Source organism: Dasypus novemcinctus, chromosome 12 (assembly GCF_030445035.2).
Source record: "Dasypus novemcinctus isolate mDasNov1 chromosome 12, mDasNov1.1.hap2, whole genome shotgun sequence".
Classification (NCBI taxonomy): domain Eukaryota; kingdom Metazoa; phylum Chordata; class Mammalia; order Cingulata; family Dasypodidae; genus Dasypus; species Dasypus novemcinctus.
In genome coordinates this window covers 11,669,679-11,686,926 of record NC_080684.1, presented here as the reverse complement: position 1 = coordinate 11,686,926, position 17,248 = coordinate 11,669,679, and the positions used below count along the sequence as shown (strand labels likewise).

Below are 17,248 nucleotides of genomic sequence, written 5' to 3'. Positions count from 1 at the left end.
AGTTGATCGTTTTTCTTGGGCCCCACAGTTCCCTAAGAGAGGAATCTGCCATCTTCTGGTGGGCGGTGAAGAGACCAGGGCACAATCTAAGCTGGCTGAAGCTAGAGGGAGACAGAGAGCTGAGTGCACAGGAAGATCCTCATTCACTATGGGGATACTTTTGTTCAATCGGCCTAATTTCAGTACAGTGCTCCCTAACTCTCTCAGCTGTGCCTTGAGCCTCCAAGTTCAGCTTCTCTAGAGATGTGCAGTCCAACCTGGTGGCCAGCAGTCTGTGTGGCTAGTCCATTGAAGTGTGCTGTCAATGCAAAACACACATTGGGTTTTGAAGACTTAGTATAAAAAAAGAATGTAAATTACATCAATAATTTTATTTCACTGTCCTGTTGAAATGATCATATTTTGGATGTGCAGGGTTAAATCTAAATGTTATTAATGTCACCACCATTTTACTTTTTAAATGTGGTTGCTAGAAAACTTAAAATTACATAGATGGCGCACATTCTCTTCTTCTTGGACGGTGTTGCTCTTGAGTAGAAGGGTAGCCGACCCCCCTAACACACGCACTCCTGCAGAGGAATCTGTTTTTCTTGACCTGGCAGTTCCTGGACTTCTCTTGGATTCCATGGCATGAGTGCTTTGTTTCTTAGTCGCTCTTCCCCTCCAAAGGCTTAGGTTTCAGCTTCCTTGGCTCTGTTAAGAAGTTACTTCCATCCACTTTTCGTATTCAGAATTCCCTTTCCTTGCCTACTGTGCTTACTTTCTTATTCTCTTTGTTCTTGTAGGTTTTATGCCTTTTCAAAATTCCTTACAGTTATTTCAGAGGGTTTTGGGAAGAAGTAGAAATAAATATGTATGTTCATATGTTCATATCAGTTCAGCTAACTGGAAGTACAAAGGTGAACTTAAATAAAACAGAAATTTGATCATGTCACTGACTTCTTAAACTCTTTCCTGTCTCTTTATTGCTGACAGTGTAAAATTCAAACTACTCTAATCCATTCTAACCACTTCTCTTAGCTTGCTGTTGCTGTGGTTATACTAAGAATATAGTGGCTCTGAACCCAAAAGGTTAAATTCTTCTCTCATACCTTGTGTTGGCTGCTAATTGGCCATGGCTCTGTTCCACAAAAGCCCTTGTCTTTTTCATTCATGGCTCCAACTGAAAGATCATCCCCAGTCTAGAAAGTGGTGTTCTGGTGTCAGAGATAAAGGGGAAAGAGAGCTGGCAGAAGCCTGAAGAGGCTTTTAAAACTCTGCTTCAAACTGGAGTAGGTCATGTTCCATTGCATTCTGTTGGCTTCATCTGTCAACAGACAGGGAAGTACATGAAAATAATGAGAAACAAGAATGCGGTATTCCATATAGCGTCATCCCTGGCTACCCCCATTTGTCCACCTTCAAACAGTCCATTCGGCTGTAAGGAGTTTCTTTCTATTCCGCTTCCCACCTTCCTTACGCCTCTTCACTAAGCAAACTCTTCAGTCTCTCAGGACTCAGCTTAAATATTACTTTTTATGGAAAGTCACTCCTGACCAAACTGATATGCTCGTGTATCTTGTATGCTTTGCTGGAATTTTTTGCTTAGCTGGATCCTTTAGGCTGTTAGTAGATCTAAGTAATTTGGAACTCCCACTTAAGTGACTTTTCCTTTTATTTTTAATTTTCATTTGTCTTTGGCCAAGGTCTTCATAGAAGAAAAATTTCCTGCATACGTAAGAGTGATCATATGGTTGTGTCGGATCAAAGATGTGACCACTTACCTCTTCCATTGTTTCTGACTGAGAGGTGCAATACAGACTGTGAACTAAGGTAAAAGATAACTTATTTTAATGTAACCAGTGTATCATATAACCATATTAAAACAAGTGAGATAATCTTGATAATATAAAATATCTAGCACAGTGTCTGGCAAAGTGCAGACATGTAATTAAAGCCTGTCCTCTGCCCCTCCATTATCAAATTTCAGTCTCACTACTTTACGGTGAAGCTCAGTAATAGGTTTGCGTTTTTAAAAACTCATAGTTTTTATTGAATACTGGTATATAGGCCTCAAGATTTTGTATAGGAGATGAAAGTAAATTTATCTATAAAATGAATTCAGGCACATGGTTATCTGAAAAAAACATCGTTCAATGATCTGAATCAATAGATTTTGCAGAATGATTCTGTAATTCCCATTAAGCTCAGGAACCAATCTGCTTATACATTTTGAGGACTGGAGAATCAATAGGTTAGAGTCTCTGACATCTTAACAGGTTTTTCCCATTAAACATTGAGAAACATGATCCTAAATCATGGCTGGGGCATTTGCACTTGGAACCTAATTTCTTGTTTCTTTGGTTTTTGGTAATTGACCTTTGAGTGAAACAAAGGACAATACCCCCACCTTTCAGATTTTTTTTCCACATTGCAGCAGGTGACATTTACCATTCAGGGCAGCCAGGACCTGTTTTGCTCGGTAAGGGTGAGAATGCATAGATGTTCTCAAATATGCCACCAAGTTCCTGGGTAATCTTGGCCTAGCACAGTTGTTTTAAAGGTTCCTGGGAGAAGCTTGTGGTTCCTTGGACACAGTGCCAAAGTGACTGCCAAATGCCAGGGTGCATGCCGCTCCCCAGCTCCAGCTCAGCTGTAACCAGATCAGCTCCGTTTTTATAAACTTCAGGAGCAAGTTAGGTTTTTTATTTGGGAGAATGATTTTCTGGTGGAAAAAAGAGTCAACCTTTTTATCCCACTGGAATAGAACACCTCTATAGACCTCATTTTCTCATCTATAAAATGAAAGCCTTGGACTATGTGAATTCTAATAAGTTTTCATCTCTGATTCAGTGACCTCTCAAATATATACAAAGTGGGTGGTCCGTCAGATGTTTTTACGGGCTCAGGTGCACGCGTCTCTCTGAATTCATTTTTTTTTTTTTTTATTGACTTTGTAATAATATTACATTAAAAATATATATGTGAGGTCCCATTCAACCCCACCCCCCCACCCCCTCCTCTCCCCCCCCAACAACACTCGTTCCCATCATCATGACACATCCATTGGATTTGGTAAGTACATCTTTGGGCACCTCTGCACCTCATATACATTGGTTCACATCATGGCCCATACTCTCCTCTATTCCATCATGTAGGCCCTGTGAGGATCCACGATGTCCGGTGATCACCCCCGAGGCGCCATCCAGGGCAGCTCCACGTCCCAAATACGCCCCCACCTCTCATCTCTTCCTGCCCTTCCCCATACCCATCGTCCACCATGTCCACTTTTCCCAATCCAATGCCACCTCTTCTATGTGGACATTGGATTGGTTGTGTCCATTGCACCTCTATGTCAAGAGGAGGCTCAGATTCCACATGGATGCTGGATGCATTCCTCCCATTTTCAGTTGTAATCACTCTAGGCTCCATGGTGTGGTGATTGTCCTTCTTCAACTCCATCTTAGCTGAGTGTGGTAAGTCCAATAAATCAGATTGTAGGTGCTGGAGTCTGTTGAGGCTCAGGACCTGGCTATCACATTATCAGTCCAGAGATTCAAATCCCCTAACTATATCTTAAACCCCAACGTTAACTGCACCTCCAGCAGATTAGTATGAAAGTCTTATGAAGGGAGATCCCATCTGAGTCCAGATTCTCTGAATTCATTTGTCAGTTGGCGCACCTCCCGTGTCTTTTATAACATCTTCATTTTCTAGGTGGCACATCGTTGGCAAAAGTGAGTGTTCGTCCCGTTGCGGTCAAGGCTCTAGGTCCTTGGACATCCACTGCATGAAGTATTCCATTCATAAAGGACAGACTGTTCCAGTAGATAACCACTACTGTGGAGACCAAATTAAACCTCCTGCCCGAGAGCCCTGCCGCGGGGCCTGTGTCGTAGCCAGGTGGCAGTACTCAGAGTGGGCCCAGGTACCGGTGAAAAGTATCGCACAAGAAAAGTTGCTCTTTTTTCCTGATTAAATATCTATGTTACTCGAATGTATGTTTTTGTTACACATTTGCTATTTTTTTTGAGTCGCCTTTTTTTTTTTTAAATCAGTGTTCCAGGAGTTGTGGAGGAGGGGAAAGGTCTCGAGACTCCTATTGTGTAGATAACTTTGGCCACCGTCTTGCTGACAGAGAATGCCAAGAACTTCCCCAAGTGACAAGAGAGAATTGCAATGAATTTTCCTGTCCCACTTGGGCCACTAGTGAGTGGAGTGAGGTAACATTAACCATATGAGGCTTAGAACTATTACATTTGTATAGGAAAGCTTTGCAATCTATGGCTCATATAATTTAAAAATATTTAAATTTATTATCATTTTGTAAATACATTTGTCAAGGCATTAAAAATTGAAATGATTTGTCCTTAAACTATTTACAATGTTAAGCTACATCTATAGCCATTTTTCGTAAGAAAGTCTTAAGTGTCCACAGCAGTCTGAGATACCTGCTTATTCTAAGATTAGTTTTGTAGCTTCAATACTAGGACAAATAAATGACTGTTGTCTGGGAGCATCCATAGCAGAAATTTGGGGTGGCTGATTTTACCTGGTGAATATTTCTAGAGGAGTGATGGAAAATAAACTTAGGAATAGTCTTTTATCGGTATTTTAATATGCATATTGATTATGGTATCATTTTACAAGACATTTGTGTTCTGAAAGTGACTAATGATCAGTTGTATTCTTACAGTGTCTTGTTACATGTGGAAAAGGAACCAAGCAGCGTCAAGTATGGTGTCAACTGAACGAATCTCACTTGAGTGATGGCTTCTGTAATCCAAGCACCAAACCTGAGTCTAGGAGACCGTGTGAGGTTCATAAATGTGCTTCCTGGCAAGTAGGACCATGGGGTTCTGTGAGTATGTGATATGGGCTTTTCTGATTTAATCCATCTTTTCGGAATTGCACTAAGTTGTGACGTATTTACTCCCTCCTTAGTGGATGCAGCTAAATTTGTGTTGGTTCACTGGAGAAATATCCCTAATTTTGCGTGGTAAATGTTTCAGCTTTGTTTTTTTCATCACTTTTGTAAAACAAAATGCTCTGAAGTGTGTGCTTTTATCAGGGTTGTTTAAACATAATTCAGACATTACGTATTCGTATTTTGCACCTAAATTGATATGTTTACTTTATTAAGGTAGGCATTGTTTAGAGGTTTTGTCAAAGCAGACAGCTAGGATATGACAGGCAAGCAGTGGGCCGGCTGGGTGAGGGTGTGGCTTGTCCTCTGGAGGATGCCACGTTTGTTGGGAAACCTCTCATTCTCTTTAACTGCTCCTTATTCTCTTCCATCTTGATCTCCGGGAAGTTACTTAACATACATGATAAACCAGGTAGGGATTGCAGAGTATTTAGTTTCCCTAAATTGTATAGCTTGTCTCCAGAACAGCACCTCTAATGATTTACGTAACTGTTGAAAGATAGAGTAATATAGCACATTTTGTTAATATCTATGTAATACATTTGAATAAACATGCATATTGACTGACTTGAATAATTTTAGATAGTTAATCTGGTAAAAAGACTTAATGAAAGTCTATTACTAAATGGGTATTCATTAAGAAAATGAGCTTTCTTTCTGTACTGTGGAAAAATCATGGCTTTGGCATATATTTATGTTCTTCTTGCAGTGCGCAGTCACGTGTGGGCATGGGTATCAGATGCGTGCTGTTAAATGTGTCAACGAGCTATTTAGTGCTGTGCAGGATGACAGAGAGTGCAGTGGAGCTGGTCGCCCAAATGACAGGCAGGTAAAGGAAATCTCTTTGTGGAATGAATATAAACAACAAAGATTTATGATATAGCAGGATTATAGATGCATTATTAAAATTACTTCCATTTATGTTTTTTCACATCAAAACTTGTATGCTTTAAAAATGTGTGTGATATAGAAATAATTTATCATTCTTGATTTTTCCCTATTTATAGCTTGTTTAATAAACTTTTTTACTCTTTTCCACCATTGGAGCACTCATTTAACCTGAATATTTCCATTCTTGGAACTGTAAAAGAAGAATAATATCTGTTATCAAGAATATTATTAACCTTTGAAGTGTGTTGTTCCTCTAAGGTATTGCTGTGTTCATTTAGAATGTTTCTGCTTAGTGGTACACATGAAAGATACTCAGTTTCATTTTTCAACCATCGTACACAATGATTCAAACTTCAAGAGTCAAACTTAATGTTCGCTCCACAGTGCTTTGTGCTTTTGAAAAATAAAACCTTTAGGTCCTCTATTTATATTTCAGTATGCATAGACCTGTGGGAGAAGAATTTAAGTGTAGGAGTAAATATTTATCATTCATTGATGCTTTACAAATCCCATTTTATCTTTTGAACAGGACTGTATAGTTACACTCTGCCCAATTATCCCTAAAACTGGGGTCACTTCATTACCTGCTGTTCCCGTGGGAAAGAGAGCACAGTGGCGACATGGTTCTTGGACCCCAGTAAGTGAATTTCTTTAAGACGTGCAACATTTCTGTTTCGGAAGCTTTTAGAGATCAGCAAAATGGTTGCTACAGATTTGCAAAATTAATTTCTGCATTCATTCTCAAGTAATTTGGTGATGTGGAAGGGTTATTATGGGCTTTAAATTCAGGTAATATAATTGCTAATACCACTCCGTCTTTCAAGAGCTCTGTGACTCTGGGCAAGAAATGTAAGTTTTCTGAGTCTAATTTCTAATCTACCATAGGGGGACAACACTAATTCGTATGTTACAAAGTTGCTATAAGAAACAGATGCAGTATTAGGCATTTATCAGGTTTTATTTAAACTACCAACATTTTCAAGTTGTTTCTTTAAACGAACAGTTTTAATGTATTTGGAGTATATACTTTGTTTTAATTTTATGAGGATATAATTATTTTAAACTTCACATGTTCCCTGAATTTTTTTTTTACGATTTATTTTTTATTTATTTCTCTCCCCTCCTCCCCCCTCCAGTTGTCTGCTCTCTGTGTCTATTTGCTGTGTGTTCTTCTGTGACTGCTTCCATCCTTATCAGTGGCACCAGGGATCTGTGTTTCTTTTTGTTGCGTCATCTTGCTGTGTCAGCTCTCCGTGTGTGCGGCGCCATTCCTGGGCAGGCTGCACTTTCTTTCATGCTGGGCGGCTCTCCTTACAGGGCGCACTCCTTGCGCGTGGGGCTCCCCTATGCGGGGGACACCCCTGCATGGCAGGGCACTCCTTGCACGCATCAGCACTGTGCTTGGGCCAGCTGCACACGGGTCAAGGAGGCCCAGGGTTTGAACCGCAGACCTCCCATGTGGTAGGCGGATGCCCTATCCATTGGGCCAAATTGATTCCCCTGAATATTTTTATTGTGCAATCATATGTACAATATCCATTAGGTCTTTCAAAGTACAGTAAATTTTAACTATATCATAAGATCCTCTTACACAAAATGTTTTTCACTATCTTTGGGCAAATTACTAATCATTGTCTTAAAATCTTGAGTGTTTTGTCCTTATCATCCCTAATATCTAATTTGTAAAATTTATAACTAATCTGATAGGGATAAGCAGTACTCCTGTTTTATTTCAGTCCTAAGTGATGTCAGGTAATGTTTATAGTTCAAGCCTTTTCAAGAAACTTGCTGTTTTAGAACTTTGAGTATAGCTAGGGTAAGAAAAATGGGAGAGGCACCGTCTAATGTTTTGAAAAAGAAAATCTGATTTTCTTTCCAGTGCTCTGTGTCTTGTGGACAGGGTTATCAAGCCCGCTATGTGAGCTGCCGTGACGCTCTTGATGGGATAGCAGATGAATCGCATTGTGCCCATTTACACCGACCTCCTGAAATGTCTGTCTGTTTTAGCCCGTGCGGAGAGTGGCAAGCAGGGAACTGGTCACCTGTAAGTATTCTTATGAGAAAAAAAAAGGAAATGAACATTTTAAATGTAATACTTTTTAAACATTCTTGTTGTAGAATACATTCTAAATGTTGCTAAATTTTTTATCAGTGTTCAGCATCCTGTGGCAATGGAAAGACAATTCGACAAGTTGTATGCATCAACCACCATCACCCAGTTAGTGAGGATTACTGTGACCCTGAAGCTCGTCCTTTGGTAGAAGAGGATTGTAACTTGGCAGCCTGCCCGCCCACATACAGCCACTTTCCCAGCTCCTCTGAGCAGCCAAGCCATTCTCCAGACAGGAATTTCCCATTAACTCACAACCCAGAAGAGAATCAAGATCAGGGGGTCCACCCATCAATCAGAGGGAACCAGTGGAGAGCAGGACCGTGGGGAGCAGTAAGCCGGCTTTCATTGAGCTCCATTAATGCCGTGATTTGGTTATGTTATAGTCTGTTAATAGATATGTATATTATGGCATCAAATGCTTTTAATGCCAAATTTATCTGCAGATAGATTCCTAAAAAGCAATTTTCCATGTAGATTATGAATCTCTGCAGTTCTTATTGAATTGTACACTAATGTGATATGATTACAGAAGTATGCACTCAAAAACGATCTGGTGGTGTTCATTATAATAGAAAGCAAAAGAAAACCTTTTAAGAGGTAAGACTGCAAATGTTGTTGAAAAAAATCAAAACTGTAAGACAGGAACGCAGTAAGCCTCTTTAAAACTATAATAAATTACAAAAGGTGAAATTGTAGTTCATGTCTTACATGAGATTAATGGTATGAAATAAAAGCACCAATGTAAAAGTTAAGTATCTTGATACTATCTTTTTGGTCTTTATTCCTTCCCAATAAGACTATCAAACTCTTCTCCCTTCACGCTTTGGACAAAGGTAAAGGACCATTTCCTAAGGCAAGATTCAGAGCCTCACCCCTTTAATCCACAAATTCAAATGACGCCCCCAGTGAAACTCCAGTGTTTTGCCTGGTTTTCTTGGTTCCAGTTGTGATCACAATGACGTGGACTGTATTTTGGTGGAGTTCCGATCCTTTCACGGTGTCATGTCATGATGCGGGGTCTGCAGCTGGTGCGTCTGTTGTGTTTTATCCTTGCCAGTGCTCCAGTAGCTGTGCTCGAGGGCTTCAGCGTCGAGCTGTGGTCTGCCAGGATGAGAACGGATGGAGCGCCAGTTACTGCCCTGCCACCTCCAAGCCCCCAGAGTCAAAGCACTGTGATGCGGGACCTTGCCCTCAGTGGAGCCACGGAGGCTGGGGAGAGGTGAGCCAGCTGTTCCTACACTGGTGGAGCTGATGATTTCTCTCAGTCCAAAAGTTAAGCACTTCATGCTGTTGCGCTCTGTCAGATAATCTTACTTCATAACTGAATAGAAAGAGGTGTCTTGTTTTGTAACTGAGTGTGTAAAATGTTGTTCTTTTCATCAGTGTCCAGTCTTGGGATGCCGTGCACTCATGGTAGACAATGTATTATGTGTACTTCAAATGCTCTAACAGAGCCTGACACACTAGCCAATGTCTGTGAACCTCTCCTACTGTTCCCAAATTGGTATATTATTGTTTTATTGTCTTAGAGAAGACCATGTTTTTACCCCATTACTGAACCATTTACTCAGTGTCTTTCTTTTGCATTAAGCAAGGTCGTTGTGGGTTACCGATCACTTTCTGCATGCCTTGGTGCTCTTCCAGGCAGAGGGAGTATAAAAATAATTTATAAAAAGGACATTTGGATACTAATCACATCTTTACTCTGCTTTGATTTTTGGTCGTTTATTTAACAGTTCTGAGCCCTGAGTTTTATTACCTTGAGCCATGAAATTATTTGTTTCTATTTCTGTAAGAAAGAATATGAAATGAATAGTTACATTGGCTTTGGATGATAGATAAGCCATCTAATTTAATTAGTCAAATATTTTTGCTTGCATGGAGGTGATGGTAACATCCATTAAATGTAATTAAGAGTACTAAATTATGTAATTGAATGTGGTTAAAAGAGGAAATTTTGGTCATATGTATGTTATTAGAATAAAAATTTAAAGAAACAAAAACACATAAGACTGTACCACACAAACTGAAATGTGGACTCTATTTAATAGTATAATTATAATAATATTGTTCCATTAATTTTAGCAAAGGTACCCTACTAATGCAAATTGTTAATATTAGGGAAAATTGTGTTTGGGAGGAGGGTATGTGCAAACCCTGTATTTTTTGGGTTTTCTGTAAACCCACAACTTCTCTAATTAAAAAAAGATATAAACACTTTTTAGTACATATTTCTCATCATAGGTTACTTAGAAATCATCATTTAAGGATACATTTCTCCTACCAAGTGTTAATAAGTAACAAGAACATTTTAAAAACATGCTTTTTCCCAAAAGTAACTAGTTTCTGAGTTTATGCATGCTCATTATAAAAATTTGAATAACATGGAAAAATATAAAGGGTCAAGTACTGATAATATTTTGATATATTTCTTGCTAGACTTTTGTTCTGTGTGGATTCCAGAAATAGGGTCATAGTAACCTGCTGCTTTGCCATGTGCTGGTTCATGTAACACTTGCTGAATATCTTTCCACATGTATAAATTTAGATCTACTTATTAGCTTTCCTAGCTCCCTAGTAGTCTACTGATTATTAGTTCATAGTTGTATGTTGGATATCTTTCCACATGTATAAATTTAAATCTACTTTATTAGCTTTCATAGCTACATAGTAATCTGTCAGACTAATCACAAATCAGACATTGTGTAGTTAAATACTTATTTCCTAATTAAATATACTTTGTTTCTAGCTTAAGCTACCAGGAGTATCTTATAGATCCTTGATATATTATTCAAAAACCCTATGATACTAATTCTCAAAACTTTCTATTTTTTAATAAATCATAGAATTAAAGACCCAATTTCTTTTTTATCTAGGAAAGGGTATTGAAAGTTATGTAGAATTAATAAAATTAAAAGCTAACATTACTAATTATGTATTAAACCAACCAAATAAATCATGTTGTCTTTAAAGCTACATAATTTTGAATTTTCTCATTCTTGTTTTTAGTGTACACAGACTTGTGGAGGAGGAATAAAATCAAGATTCGTAATATGTCAGTTTCCCAATGGCCAACAGTCACAAGAGCAAAACTGTGACATCTTAAGCAAGCCACCTACTGTGGTACAATGTCATGTGCATGCTTGCCCTGATGATGTTTCATGGCATCGGGGACCATGGAAATCGGTACGATAGTATTCTTATTCTTATTCTTACTCTTTGTTTTGTTTTACTTTGTCCCTTTGCCTCAGTTTCCTCTCTTTGTAAATTAAGGAATGCATGCAGTATATTTTCTCTGATTATTTTTAAGCACACCACTGGCCATCTTGGTCTGTGTTTTTAAATTTGATGATTTAGAAGAGGAATCCATTCAATTTCTAGTACTATAATATATAATAGTTTTATATGTATTTATTTTTTATATGTGAATTTTGAACCGTTGTACTATCCTAATGTAAATATTTTTCCCTATTACATCTTTAGCTTGCCCTCTAATCATTCAGAAATGTTTCACAATTTGCATCTGTATATAATGTAAATATTATGCATGTTAACAGGCAAATTAAGGCTGTGTCTCATTTGGTCATAATATAATTATTTGTGGCTTTTGTTTGTCAGCATCCAATAAGTAATCCAAAACCAAGTAACAGTCTTTACAACTTTGTTTTCATTATTGTTAAACTCAAGTGTTTTGTTTGGAAATGTGAAAATATTAAAGAAAAGATAGAGAACTTTACTTACACATAGTAAATTATTTAGCTTGTCACATACATCATTGAAAATTATGATTTATATAATAATTTACAGGAATATTCACTTCTTCCACTGTGTGGAGTTAGCTGTGTTTTGGGATAATTTTAATTTGTTTTGTTATTTTTTTGAAGTCAGAGTGAAAATTTATAAATATTATCCATGAATGGTTTCTCATCGCTAATATTCATCCAATGTACAGGCTTTGAGGAATAATTAATTGTAAATTATTTGAAATTAGCCTTCTGGTCACTTTTGATCTTTTAAATTATGAACAAACAAGTTTGTTTCTTTCTGGTGAAATACTGATTTAGTCTGTAATTTATTTATAATTAAATGTATAAAGTTAAACATTTCTTTATTTGGAAAATAATTATAACTCAGGATCATAAACAACCCTTGCTGTCTCCACCTCTGTTGGTTTCATCCCAACCAAGTTTCAAGTCATGCTATTTGAAAAATAAGTCAAGGTCTAGTTCAGGCTGAAATTCATTTGTATAGTCAAAGATTAACTGATGATAAGCAACAAAACATTTTAACTCATATTTGCCATAGAAAGCATGCCCCTGTTAATTTAATAAATGTTTACTGTGTATCTACCATATCCTAGGTACTCTGCTACAGAAGTAATTGACATATTTCTTAACCTTGTGGAGTTCACAATCTGGGGAGATTTGCAATACTGTAGGAAGTTACCATAAAAATCAAGTTTTGTTAACACTGTCTTAGATTGGAAATTCACTTTCTCCTTACTATATCTGTTACATTTTCTGTCATTTCTTTGGTTTGAGTTTGCAAGCCTAGTTCTTAATAAGGCTATGGATTGCCTTCCTGGCATCTTGCCCCAATTAAGAAAGCAAACGTATAATAGCTATTTAGAGTTTGAATTAACATGTGACTAGTTTCACGGCACAAGAATTTTATTCCCCTTACTCATTCAGGACTTCATTAATTCACAAACAAAACATTAAACACTTACTAGGTCTCCTGCTTTGTGCTAGTTATTGAAGTACTTCAATTTAAGTGTTTATGAGTCAAATCTTCTATTTCAGGGGTCAGAAAACCATGGCCTATGGACCAAACTGGCTCATTACTTAGTTTTGCATATAAATTTCTTGTAAATAAGTCCTACTCATTTATTTGCCATACTTTATGTAGTTAGTACTTTAAAAAAAATTTTTTTTTGCTTTTGTACTATAATGGCAGAGCTAATTAATTGCAGTAAAGATTCTATGTTCTGTTTAATAAGCATTATAATGCCTTTTAAATTTAACATAACACTTCACTTCAAGATATAGAATATTAAGATTGCAGGTATTCCTTTGGAGTCAATTTTAGATTATTTTGATCCTTTGTTTGGTATTTTAAAACATCTTAACATTTATCAACTTTTTCTATATATTCACTGTGGTATTCACACAATGTTTATATATTATATTGGAATGTATCTAATACTATATTCCAATATATTTGTGTCAAGCTATTTTTGTATGTAAATGTTCTTGTAAATGAAAAGTCTGTATATTTATTAGAGTCCTGTGCATAGGTGACTTTTTTAACCTCATAGAAACAAATGATCAAAAAACAATAATAATAACACATTATAAAATAGTAAGAAGTGCAGAATTCTGCATTGCTTATTACATGTCTATTTAAAAAGGAGTTCCTTTAAGAATTCAGTATTTGCACTAGTGTAAGGTCTATAATATCTTTATTTTTTTAATTGAAGATGAAATCAGAATAAATTTTTATATCAGAATTTTTACAAACTTATTTATTTACGTTTTTCCTTCATATTTTTCTTATTAGAAAAGTTGTAGGTTTACAGACAAATCATCCATAAAATACTTTTTTTACTTTTTTTATTTTTAAAGTACATAGGTATCATTAGAGTACCTGGATTTCTTTTATTATATGAAGAAAATGTATTCCTTAAATGACCCTTTTATATTAAAAGGGTTTAAGGGATCTGAAGTTACATTGTCAAAACCAGAAACAACATTTATCTCTTTCATTGTTGCTATATATTAACCAAATGTCTGAATACCTCTTGTTCAACATATCTGGTTACTACCCTTTCATGGCTAACCTTAATTTCAACAGATCATATTCATTAAGTTAGAAAATCAAGGAAAAGTTATATAAATGACATGAAATTTCAGAAACCATATTTTTCATTTCACAGCAAAATTGAAAGTATGAAGTACTAAATCATTGTAAAATATTAGGAAGAAAGTTGTGTACATGCATTTAGATTTTTCTCAGTGTGGGAAGTCTTGTGCTGTAATATCTTGTAAGCATGATTAAAGGACTAAATAAATCTTAACCTATGTCTGTTAATTTAATGACTATACTTTTGTGATTAATCAATGTGAAATAATTGTATTTTAACCCTTGCTTATTTGACATGTGTTGTGGCTCTGTGCTTTGCCTAATTCATATGTATGTTGTATTTTTACTCCTTGCATCAGTACCTGAAATGTTTTACATCACTGAACAGATCATGTATTGTAATGAATGCCTTCTTTTGGGGTATTCTTCTTAAATAACAAATTGTTCATTTCTCTTATTAAACATTTGATAATTAAATGGTGTGCTTTCTTTTGCTTTGTATGATATTGCTGTTCTTGAGATAATATTTCTGTTAGACACTAACATTGGGCTTTAAAAGTATAAGATTTGTTTAGCTATCAGTTTTTAAATATAGAAAAAATTTACATATTTTCTTTTATGTAATATAAACAATGAATAAAAATGTATGATATGAGCAAACTTAGTAAGTTAAAAATAGATGTATTTATGACCAAGGTAGTCTTTAAAAAGTGAGTAAAAGTTTTCTTTTTTCTTTTTACTTGAATATATAGTAAGGGACATTACATTTAACATATTAGACCTGTTCTAGCAAATGGTCTTTAAGTAAATTTGTATTTCTCTCTAAATATTTTCCCACTAAGCCTCATTTGAGAAGCAACTCATTCTCCTAGAATGTGTTTATTCATTAAGTAGAATGAATTATATTTAGTAAACAAAAAATGTGCATTCCAGTGTATTCTGGGCATTATGAAGCTTCAGCTTTTGAAAAGAGAATATAATAATTCTTTTCCTTTTTCCTTTAGAGATTGTTTTTAGTCACAACAAAAGAGAAAGTTGTTTTCATAGAATGAAAGCTACTTGAACCTCTTGATTTTAGTGCTTTCCCCCAAAATATTTTTTTTCTTTTGTATTTTGTAGAATTGTGCAGAAAAACTACATACTATATTAAATCTCTAACATGATAGCATGGAATGCAACAAACAGAAGCACTTTAGAAATGAGCATGTGGTAGCAGCAGAAGCACACACCCCGTAAATCTGAATTTTGTCACTTTAACGGCTTTGTGTAACAAAACACTAAGGGTCTGTACAACACTGTAGCTCCCGCTCAAGGTGAAATTCACTCAGGAAGAATCTTGTTTCTGCCCCCCTAAGACTGGGGAGTTAGGTCCACAGCAGCCAGGCGAACAAGGTAATGTGTGGGGAAATGGTTCAAGAAACTGTCAATACCTCATATTGACTTTGTAAGTGGAATATTCAGTAGAAACATTTATGGTAATTGGTTATTTGTTGAAATTTGGAAAGACACATAAGCACAGAAGTAGACTGGAAATCTAGTTTATTCTAAATTTATCATAGAAATAGTTCACTTTTAATAAGTATTGAAATAGTGTTCCCATTTATTATGTTTTTTACCATATCCTATCGTGTCCTAGTGAGTCTTCCAAATTCATGAGCATCTACTACTTGGCAAGCAGTGTGCTAGTAATTAGAAATAAATCAGGCACAATCCCTGTTACAAGGGGTTTGCAGTTGTAGTGATGAATGTACTAAACAGGTGCTCACAATTCAGGGTGAGGTTCCTATTTCATTTTGGCAACAGCCGTGTGATTTACAATATTGAAGACCCAGAATATTTGGGGTTTTTGAGAACTAATCCAAAAATTAGTGATGATGATTGTACATGAGAACGAAATAAATTCACCGGTAGATCCTTCTGCAAATGTAAACTAGTAGGGTACTTCCATCATAATCTCGAAGAGATGAGCTGTTCCCTAAGTCCCCACTCTAGAAAAATGATATAATTGCAGTATCCTCCTCCTCTGTACACATGCTCTGCATAATAATACTGTTTGTAAAAGAAATATAGGTGTTGATTATATTGGTGCACTTAGATAAAACACCTTTTTCTTATAAAGTTATATGTCAACTTTCAATAGTGCTGTGGGAAATTGAACTCTAGTTCCTAAATAATTACAACAGAGTACATGCAACATTATTCACGTTTTTATCATACTGCTTAACATTATCTAGATGTATACCCTTATCAGTAAAAAGTTTTGAGCATGCACTCATATATATTTTTCTTATATGTTTATACATTGCAAACAAATTAATATATAAAATATTGTGTGAATATATGCACAAATATGAATTTAAAAGAAAATGAATATTAAATACAATTTTTAATTTATATGTGGTAAAATCCTTTTTTCTCATTGAATATGCTTCATTAGTTTGCAAAATCTTGATCCAACACTGTCTGATAACAATTAAATCTGTTTCTAAATTTACTTTATTTCACTGTATGCTTTCAATAGTTTCCATAACTGAAAAACTTACCTCGCAAAAATACCTAATGCCAAATAGTGACGTTTATTATTATATTCTCTTTTATACTAGTAATTGATTTTAAATTCATAAAGCAATTATTCAGAAAATTTTAATTGAAATAATGTCTCTCACTTTTCCAGTTTCCACAATGTCAGTCAATTCTTAGAAACTCCTAGAAGGTGTTATAGTTTTATATTTTAACAACTAGGTTTAAATCTCAGTGAAACTTTGCAAAAGATTTTAACAAAATTTTGTTTCAATATTTTAAATGTATATATTTATGAGGATGTTTATAGTTGGCATATTCTTTTGGCAATAAAATCATATAATACCAAAAACTTTTCAAAATGTTTTTCTCTAAGCAGGAATTTCCAAATGCAATTCTATTCTCATCCACTGTTGAGTGTCTTTGAATGTCTCTTTCTTGGGCTTTTCATGCATAAAACATTACATTGAAATATGAATACCCACATCATATATTTTTGAGGATTAAATGAAATATTGCAAAATTCTTGGTAGATTAATTAGTAGACCACTTAGTAAAGTCCTTATTTAATATATGCAAAATTTTTCTGTACCAGTTGTTCACTGAGCTTGAAAGTTCTCCTCTAGGATAGTGCTGAGCTATTTTTAATCTCCTTAGGCTTTTGATATCTGTGATTGTGGTCTAGAACTCAGGGACCTTGAAAGTAACTATGGAGGAAATGGTGGCCACTTAATTGCCAAAAATCCTTCCATCTTTCTATAAATCTATCCATTCATCAATCTATTCAAGGTTATTGAAGTGCCATATGTATCATGCGCTGCATTAAGAATTGTGGACAACTAAAGATGAATAAAAATAGTATACTGTCCTCAAAGGACTCATGGTCCAGGATAAGATACACATACAAATAACTAGCACAAGGCAGAGAGAGAAAACACGCATTCAGTTGGAGAAAC

The 17,248-nt window shown here is 35.6% G+C and overlaps 1 protein-coding gene across 1 annotated transcript in view; it reads left to right on the top strand.

The window, feature by feature from the left end:
* Positions 1–17,248, top strand: part of ADAMTS20 (ADAM metallopeptidase with thrombospondin type 1 motif 20) — a 216,025-nt gene that overhangs the window by 101,044 nt on the left and 97,733 nt on the right. The window contains exons 19-28 of the mRNA XM_058307840.2: positions 1,686–1,812; positions 3,697–3,907; positions 4,038–4,202; positions 4,676–4,840; positions 5,616–5,735; positions 6,327–6,434; positions 7,677–7,841; positions 7,950–8,240; positions 8,968–9,129; positions 10,920–11,096. Coding sequence (XP_058163823.1) covers positions 1,686–1,812; positions 3,697–3,907; positions 4,038–4,202; positions 4,676–4,840; positions 5,616–5,735; positions 6,327–6,434; positions 7,677–7,841; positions 7,950–8,240; positions 8,968–9,129; positions 10,920–11,096 — 1,691 coding nt within the window. The remainder of the gene's footprint in view (positions 1–1,685; positions 1,813–3,696; positions 3,908–4,037; positions 4,203–4,675; positions 4,841–5,615; positions 5,736–6,326; positions 6,435–7,676; positions 7,842–7,949; positions 8,241–8,967; positions 9,130–10,919; positions 11,097–17,248) is intronic.